General features: G+C 42.7%; 1 protein-coding gene across 1 annotated transcript in view; it reads left to right on the top strand.

Annotated features, from left to right (window-relative positions):
* Positions 1-9,518, top strand: part of LOC118075436 (cytosolic phospholipase A2 epsilon-like) — a 36,111-nt gene continuing 26,593 nt past the window's right edge. The window contains exons 1-7 of the mRNA XM_060283029.1: positions 1-64; positions 584-697; positions 2,998-3,134; positions 6,592-6,723; positions 7,877-7,917; positions 8,199-8,241; positions 9,410-9,473. Of these exons, the coding sequence (XP_060139012.1) occupies positions 1-64; positions 584-697; positions 2,998-3,134; positions 6,592-6,723; positions 7,877-7,917; positions 8,199-8,241; positions 9,410-9,473 (595 nt within the window). The remainder of the gene's footprint in view (positions 65-583; positions 698-2,997; positions 3,135-6,591; positions 6,724-7,876; positions 7,918-8,198; positions 8,242-9,409; positions 9,474-9,518) is intronic.

The following is a 9,518-nucleotide window of genomic DNA, read 5'->3' as shown; positions in this document are numbered from 1 at the left end:
ATGTCATTCACTGGTCCAAATGGCATCACCAACGTCTCCGGCTTCTCAAGTCATGGATGTGCAGGTAGTTCAAGGCAGTATCTTCAAGTAAAAAAACCAACCCCCCACTTCAGTACTGTCAAGCAAGGCAAATTTACAGGTCCTGGTGGCAGTAAGGAGAATATAATAAAGGGGGGAGGGCTCATCATCATATTTCATAAGACCCTGTGTAGAAAAAGGATGAGCAAACCCTGTTGGGGGAGGAGAGTCATGCCAACCTCTCTAAGAGGGGTGGCTAATGTGTGGCCCTCCAGATCGTTGTTGGATTACACAGCTCCCATTGACCTTGTTCACTGAGGCTAATGGAGATTCAGTAGCATCTGGCAGCCTGCCAGCTCCCCAACTCTTCTCTAGCTTCTGTCCAATGGCATTTGATTTCTGTGAGTGTTTTTTATCTTTTACTACTGTGCTTTTGTGGTTTCTTCTTCTTCTTCTTCTTCTTCTTCTTCTTCTTCTTCTTCTTCTTCTTCTTCTTCTTCTTCTTCTTCTTCATGGTGAACTGCCTTGAGCGTTGCCCAGAGAAAGGAAGTAAAATCACTTTAAGTGTTCCTTATATATTTCTCCTTTCTCCACTTTGTCTTTCAGGTACAGGTACTTCCCTTCTGTTTGCTCTCTGTACGTGTTATAAGAATTAGGAATCTCCAGCGAGCAGATGTGTGTGAGTATCTGGCAGATTCTGAGTAGCTATAAATCTGGCTCACAAAATGCTGGCATATGAATATGGATTGATTTAATATTAAGATTCTTTGTTTAATAATGATTTTAATTGTTTTTATGTATTTAATGATATTTAAATAAATATATTTAATGAAAAACATTTAATGAATATTTTTATTCATTTTATGTTGTTACTGTTTAATGGAAGCCACAGTAGTCATTACCACTGTAGGCTCTGTTGACATGTTGGCGTGGCTTGGCCAGATTCAGCTAGACAGATGTGATAGCAGGAGACAGTGCAATAAGTCACATTTGCACAACAGGGCTTTTCCCCATCTCCTTACACCATGCAGCCCCCCCAGACCCCCCCAATTGGCTCTGAAAGGTCAGAAGAACCCCCAAACAGTGTGCAGGGGGAGAAGAGAGGAGACTGCTCTGTGTGGGAAGCAGAAATACTTGTGCTGCCATAAAACAGCACAACAACATGGAATTCCTCCCAAAATTCCTTGCCTGCCTATGCTGTTTGTTGGGAAGGGAAAGGCTACTCTTTGCATCATGCTACTCTTTGCATCATGAAATATAGCATTTAGAACACCGATTGCAATAGCCACTAAAAAACGTTCCCATGTTATCTGTAGTCATAGTATCATTTCAAAAAAAATGATCCTCTAATTATTTATTTGGCAGAAGAGCAGGCTGTTATTCAACAGGATTTAGATAGGAAAATGAATAGGACTGACTTGTTTGATATCTTGACCCTAATACCGTGAACATGAGATATTCCAAATTACAAGATGTATGTTAGAAGTACAACCTTTTTTTAATTCACAGGTGGCTAGGCTGTGGCCCTCTAGATGTTGCTAGGGCTTAACTCCCACCATCCCTGACCACTGCCCATGCTGACCACTGCCCACTCAGCTTCTATGGAGGGCGGTGTTGCGGCCAGACCACAGGCTATGCCAGTGATCTGACCAATGGCTGGCTGGATTGCCGTGCTAGCAATTGGCCAATTCCATCAGGCTTAGGAAGGTTGTTCCCTGGGGAGTGGGTCCAACTGAGCAATGAACAGCACTTCGGCCCACTTGGGGGGGAGGGAGATAAATTGTGGCCTGCCTGGCGCTCTTCCTCTGCCTTTTAACATCTGGGGTGGAGGACACAGGTTCACTAACCATGTTTTAATCGATCCAGGACACTATATTTCTAGATATAAGGTAAAGGTAAAGGGACCCCTGACCATTAGGTCCAGTCATTCTAGATATAGCACTTTGAAAAATAAGAGAGTATCTGTCTTTTTCAGACTAAATGACTTAAAGGTAAAGGTAAAGGGACCCCTGACTGTTAGGTCCAGTCGTGACCGACTCTGGGGTTGCGGCGCTCATCTCACATTATTGGCTGAGGGAGCTGGTGTACAGCTTCCAGGTCATGTGGCCAGCATGACTAAGCTGCTTCTGGCGAACCAGAGCAGCGCACGGAAATGCTGCCTACCTTCCCGCCAGAGTGGTACCTATTTATCTACTTGCACTTTGACGTGCTTTCGAACTGCTAGGTTGGCAGGAGCAGGGACCCAGTAACGGGAGCTCACCCCTGTCGCAGGGATTCGAACCGCCGACCTTCTGATCGGCAAGCCCTACACTCTGTGGTTTAGACCACAGTGCCACCCGCGTCCCAAACAAAGAAACCTGTAACTGACTGTGATCAATTAATTATAGTAAGACAGATTGATTGTTATGTAAGTACTCAAATTCACTGTCAATAGCTGGTTGCACAAGCATTTCTGTTACTATTATATACAACCTATTCACATTCCTTCTTTATCTCTCCAGCACGGTAAAATCTCAGTCCAGTAATTAACAATCCTGACACAGCAAAATCAGAGTATCAGCAGTGCGCATTGTCTTACTTCTAAACTTGTTGTCAGTGTGCATGCTGACTGTGTGTGTGTGTGTGTGTGTGTGTGTGTGTGTGTGTGTGTACGCTTTCCTTGAGTGGAAATTGCAGCCTGCAACTTCCTCCCTTTATTTGCACCTCCAGCTGACAGCAATCAAGCCTAGAGTGCCACTGCTACGCACTAAAGAAAAATTCTGGAACCCTCTTTAAAGCTTCCAGGAACTTTTATCTGTTTCTTAAAGAATGTTTTCCTAATATCATTTGGTAATGGGCAGATAAAAAACATCACAAATAGCAGTCATCTAGTCTGGAATGAAACCTTCTCTTTTAGAATCCAGAGTATGGTGAAGGTGAGGTGAGAATACATTGTAATTGGTTTTAACTGGTTGTTGTTGTTGTTTTTAAAACATGCAGTAAGTCCAAGTGATTGTTACATCAGTTTGAGGTTACTGACAGCTTCCTTTGGTGATACCCGGACGAAAGCCATCTCAAATAGCAGCAATCCAGTCTGGAATGAAACCTTCTATTTTAGAATCCAGAATGTGGTGAAGGTGAGGTTTCCACTGGTTGTTTTTGTTGATTTTAGTAAAAAACAAAACAAAACTACCACGTTGATAAATACAACAGCAGGGATCATTTAGATTGAAACTAGAGGGTTAATTCTGTTACCAGTAAATCAGCTAAACCAGAAGGGCTGGTGGAGGAGGTGTTGCTTAGCAACCAGAGAGATCTTCCCTGAGGCAACATGGCCCCTGGGTGTGTAGTTCTGAGTGAGTTTTCCTACAGGTATGTTTTGCTGACCTCCTCCCTGCACTGCACAAGACCTTAACTAAGAAAGGCAAAATAACAGAATCATAGATTTGTAGTGGCATCACAATTTCATGAGGGGCCTCCAAGTCAATGATAAATACTTATAATAATAATAATTTATTATTTATACCCCGCCCATCTGGCTGGGTTTCTACAGCCACTCTGGGGAATGTCTTGGAGAATGACAGGTTTGCAATGTGGAAAGGAAATTCCCTTGCACTCATTTACCTAGATCTCTTCTCCCCTCTCTCTTTTCTTTGTATTGGATCTGTCTTATGATCCTCTCCCCATACAAGCCTGTGCACACCATACACCTGGATGTCACATGTTTCTCAATTGAGGAGAAACAGCTAATCCTCTTCCCCCTCAGTCAACATCCAGCTGCAGTTGCCAGCTCCCAAGTTAGCCTCCACTTCTTTTTCCATCCTCATTTCAATTAATCAGCCTCTTTGCCCAGTAGTGGTGGCAGGGCAGAAATATCCCCAAGATGGTGCTGGGCAAAAGTTCCCTTATCAAGGGCCACATCCTTTTCATACAATCATAGAATTGTAGAGTTGGAAGGGATCCTGAGGGCATCCAACTCCCTCAATGCCGGATTTTCAACTAAAGCACCCATGACAGATGGCTACTTAACCTCTGCTTAAAAATGAAGGAGACTCCACAACCTCCCAAGGGAGTCCATTCCACTGTTGAACAGCTCCTACTGTCAGAAAGTTCTTTCTGATGTTTAGTCGGAATCTCCTTTCTTGTAACCTGAAGCCATTGGTTCAGGCCCTAGCCTCTGAAACAGGAGAAACCTTGCTCCGTTTTCATGACAGCTCTTTTGATATTTGAAAATGGCTATCATATCTCCTCCCAGTTTCCTCATTTCCAGGCTAAACATATCGAACTCCCTCAACCGTTCCTCATAAGCCTTGGTTTCCAGACTCTTGATCATCTTGGTTGCCCTCCTCTACATATGTTCCAGCTTGTCAATATCCTTCTTAAATTGTGGTGTCCAGAATTGGACACAGTATTCCAGATGTGGTCTGACCAATGCAGAATAGAGTGGTTCTATTAATTTCCTTGACCTGGACCCTATACCTCTGTTGTTGCAGCCTAGAATAGCATTTGCATTTTTTTTTTTTTACTGCTACATCACAATGTTGACTGATGTTAAGCTTGTGGTCTACTACAACCCCTACGTCCTTTTCACATGTATTACTTGCAAGCCAGGTGTCCCCCAACTTATATTTGTGCCTTGGTTCTTCCTGCCTAAGTGCAGAACCTGACATTTGTCCGTGTTGAAATTCATTTTGTTTGTTTGGTCCAATCTGTTAAGGTCCTCTTGAATTCCAATTCTGTCTTTCATGACATTAGCTACCCCTCCCAGTTTGGTGTCATCTGCAAATCTGATTAGCATCCTCCCAATTCCTTTGTCCAGGTCATTTATAAAAATGTTGAAGAACAATGGGCCCAGGACAGAACACTGCAGCATCCCACTTGTCACTTTTTTCCAAAATACAGTGGACGCTCAGGTTGTGAACATGATCCGTGCGCAAGGCACGTTAGCAACCCGCAGCGTTTGCAACCCACAGTGCTGCGTCTGCGCACGTGCGGGTTGCGTTTCAGCACTTCTGTGCATGTGCAAAGTGCAATTTATTGTTTTTGCGCATGTGCGAGCGCCGAAACCCGGAAGTAACCCATTCGGGTACTTCCAGGTTCGGCGCGGGGCGCAACCTGAAAAGACGCAACCCGAAGCATCTGTAACCCGAGGTATGACTTTGACTTTAATAAGGAGCCAATAATTAGTACTCTTTGGGTTCAGTCAGTAAAACAGCTACAAATCCAGCTACTTCTCTGTTCCTTTCTCCTCAAATTATTAACCCCCCCCCCAGTTCCCTCAGTAAAATGTTTTCAGGTTTCTTTTCTGTCTGGATTCTCACAGTGACTTATGAAAGAGCATCATAATGAAATCATGTTTGTATCTGTTAGATGAACAGTGACTGTCCGTACCTAAGTTATCTTGATAATCATGTGGGAACAGCTCCCGCATATGAAGGAGGCCTGATTGTGGTTCGAAGTATATGCTGGAAAACTCACCACAGATCTAAACAAGTTTCATAATTTTCATTAGTCTCCCTTAGATCAGATTTCTAAATAATCTCTTGGGACAGCTCTATAGTCTAATTATAGGGAGCATACGACTCATTTTTCACAATAGCTCCACTGGGTACCAGTTCGTTTCAGGCACAGTTCAATGGGATGGTTATGACCTATAAAGCTCTCTATGGCTTAGGCCCCAGCTAATGAATATATAGCAATAATAATTACAACAGTGATGTGTAATTTCTGACTTTTCCAGTATCACTTTCAGGGGGAGTTCTAATTAGTTTAATTAATGTAAACAAGAAGCTACAGATATTCAAGCTAAGGCTTTGTTTTGATGATCTAGGTGCTGCTATCTTGGGATGGAATAGTGATACAGTGGAACCTCGGTTTATGAACACCTCGGTTTATGAATTTTCGGTTTATGAACGCCGCGGACCCATCTGGAACGGATTAATTCATTTTCCATTACTTTCAATGGGAAAGTTTGCTTCAGTTTATGAACGCTTCAGTTTATGAACAGACTTCCGGAACCAATTACACCCATGCTTCAGTTTATGAACCCTTCAGTTTAAGTACTCTGCGGACCCGTCTGGAACGGATTAATCCACTTTCCATTACTTTCAATGGGAAAGTTCGCTTCAGTTTATGAACGCTTCAGTTTATGAACAGACTTCCGGAACCAATTGTGTTCATAAACCGAGGTACCACTGTATGGGAAGATTCCTCCTCCACGGGGACACACTGAACTTTTTAATGTAGTTAAGTGATGGTTGAGTATCTTTAGTATGTTTTATCAGGGTTGTGAGTCATGTTACCATTAAATGTTCCTCCTGTGCCTAAAGCAACCAATTATTTTACTCCCTCTCTTCTTCCTGAACTACCTGATTGCCATTCACTGCCATCATGACCCATTTTTAATTCCTTATAGTCATGGAAGAAGAGCAGGATACATTTTTATGGTGGCAAGAAGAGGTGATTGCTCTGGTGCTCAGAAGTCAATAATACAATTTCAAATACTCCTTTGAATACCCCAAGCATACACTAATGCTGTCTGTCTTCAAAATGGTTTTGCCCACCACACATTGACTAATTCTCCCTATTCCCTAGAATGTACTAGAACTGAAAGTGTGTGATGAAGATACTCCCTTCAGGGATGACCAGCTTTGCACAATTCTTTTTGATATAGCTCAGCTCCAGCCTGGTGAAACAGTCTGCAGGCATTTTGAACTGAACCAACAGGTGAGAGACAAAATTATATGTACAGTTTGGGAGAATGGGATGCAGACTAATAAGGGCTTCTTTGAAATATCCTGTAATTTATAGTTAATTAGTTCAGAGTATACTATTGTTTCTCATTCTTTCAGTGTCCCCATTGAATATCTGCCATGCAGCATAATTTTCCAGACTTTTAATCTTTTCATTATATATATTGTACATGTCTATAGTAAAATGCTGCTCCTGATTAACAAACCTTTTTTGCATCTTTGGATTCACAGCAATGCATATAGGCAAATATATCAGTTACTTATATAAATTCTCAGTCAGAAACCAATTAGGCATGGCAGTTTGACAAATTTGTATATTTATAAGGTCATGCCTTCATGTAGCTTCTTGGAATATATGGAAATTATTTAAACATATGTAAAATGTAACTGAATTTCTTATGTCTTTATCATATGCCTTAATTTTTGGACTATTGAGTTTACTGGGGTTTAGGATTCTTCTGTTTTCCCATATCAGCTAGAACATCCCTAGAGTGGCACATTTACTCACCTTACCTGTTGTTTACAAAATATGTTCTGGTGCATCATAGAGAAACACAGGATTCTGCTTTGCTGCATGTAATGGAACATCATCATCACCATCATTTTATTTGTATGCCGCCTTTCCATAGTTAAAACAACGCTCAAGATGGCTTACAACATGACAAGATTTACATAATTACCAATGTAACAAAAGTCATAAGCAATAAATAAAACACATCAAAAAGTACACAACCAAATGGAAAACAATTTCCACATAAATCTGAAAATCTAAAACTAAGAATACAGCATTAATATCAATTACAATTTAAAATGACCGATAAAAAAATAAAAGCAATTTAAAAAACAAAAACAAAAATGGAGCCCTCTCTGCCCAGATGGAAGGAGGCAGGCAAGGCCCTCAGCAGCAGGAACATACCTAAGCACATTGAATTAGATATTTGTTGCCAATGTAACAGGATAGACATACAATTTTCCAAGGGGAAGGACTATCTTATAGGAAAGAGTTGCTTGCGAAGTAGCTCCCAGCGGAGTAGAACAACATCAGTTCAGAAGTATATTTTTCAATGTTATTATTTTGAACATTTCCTTTCCTTTCCTTTCTTTACATCCCCCTTTTCCAACGTCAGAAGGATGAGGTGCTGGAAGTGGAGTTCACTTTGGAACAGATGTGAGTAACACTTGAGATGACAAAGGGTATCAGTTTAATTTATTAAGTGTAGACCCAATGGAATTAATACATCCACTGTAATGGACACTTTACCCTAGTAGGGGAAAAGGGTGGGTATTTGGCTCAGCTTGCATTTAAAGGCAAGTCTACCAAATTTACACTTTCTGAAACAATACATGAGCTGAAGCACAGCCATACTTCAAAAAATCTCCATATTTTACAATGCAGTTCTATAGCCAAATAAGGCACCCACAATTTTTCATTTTCTTTCTTTTAATCAGGCCAGATTTTCCTGAAAGCCTTGCTACAAACGGAGTACTGGTGGTACGTTCTTTTGAATTCATACCTATTTTACCTCTTATTTCTGAATTTTTACATGGAAAGGTAGGTGTTTGAGATAAATAAGCAAATACTTCCTTGCCCGGGGCGGCTGATCCTACCACTAGGCAGAGTGAAGTGGGAACCAATTTTGGATGTCGTGAGAGGGCAACGCATTTGCTGACCTGTGTGATGGCCTCCCTTTTGCTCTCAGACAGCTGTTTGAGTTCCATGCACAGACAATTCATCCAAGAGACAATTTCCCTCTGTTCCTGATCACCTCAGGGCCGGCCCTACGTGCAGGCTGGGTGGTGCAGGGCACCACGGCGCCGGCCCGGCAGGAGGGCGCCGCGAGGTGCGCCCGCCCGCTGGCCGCCCGCTCTGCCGGTCCGCCACGCAGCTGCGCACTGCGCCCACCTGCCTACCGTGCTGGGAAACGGGGCGGGAGGGCGCCGGAGAGATCCAGCGCACCATGGCGCCAGGGGCGCTTAAGACGGCCCTGGATCACCTGATGGGAAACAAAGGGGGGGGTAGGTTGCCTTTTGGAAATATTGGCTGCCTGGGGGAGATGTCTCTTGAAGCCTGTACTCTCACCCATCAACTGATGTAATGAGTGGATGTGGATTAAGGGAAATTGCCTTGTGGGCCAAGATTGACCTGTGGGCCAGAGGTTCCCCAACCCTGTTCTGTAGCATCCTGGCTCTGACTCTATGGGCCTCAGTGCTGTGGGAGATGCCTTAGGGGGCTCCCGTTTGCCAACCTCAGGTTCAGTAGTCGTCTCATCACTGGTGTCAGACTCAGAGTCTGGAACCTAGTTTGGTGGTGACTCTGTATTAATAATAATGATAATTTTATTATTTGTACCTGGCACATTTGACTGGGTTGCACCAGAGTTGGTGTCATGGGTTATTGCTGGACTCTGGGGTCATGACAGTGAGGAGCCTCTGAGGATAGAACAACCTCTCCACTTCAGACTGTAGTTTTCCAGGACTTGGAAGGGAACCATATTGCCCCAATTATAACACCTGTAAATAGCTAAGAGCCTTCAACAGATTGTAATAAAGGACACAGCCAGGGCATTTGGTGTGAGAATAGAGGCGTATGCTGACAAATGTTACCCCCTTTTTTTAAATGAAATGTTGAAGGTTTGCAGTTGCTGTCTTTTACATTGCAGTCTCGGGAGCTTGGCTGTCTAAAAGTTGAGGTGGATAGAAGAGAAAAGAAGAAAAAAGACAGAAGTAAGATTATTAATTATTTTACCTAGCTAGCTATCAAGCACACAG

The sequence above is a fragment of the Zootoca vivipara genome, chromosome 1, assembly GCF_963506605.1.
Source record: "Zootoca vivipara chromosome 1, rZooViv1.1, whole genome shotgun sequence".
Taxonomy (NCBI): domain Eukaryota; kingdom Metazoa; phylum Chordata; class Lepidosauria; order Squamata; family Lacertidae; genus Zootoca; species Zootoca vivipara.
The sequence above is the reverse complement of the archived record's forward strand: the minus strand, read 5'-3'. Positions and strand labels throughout refer to the sequence as shown.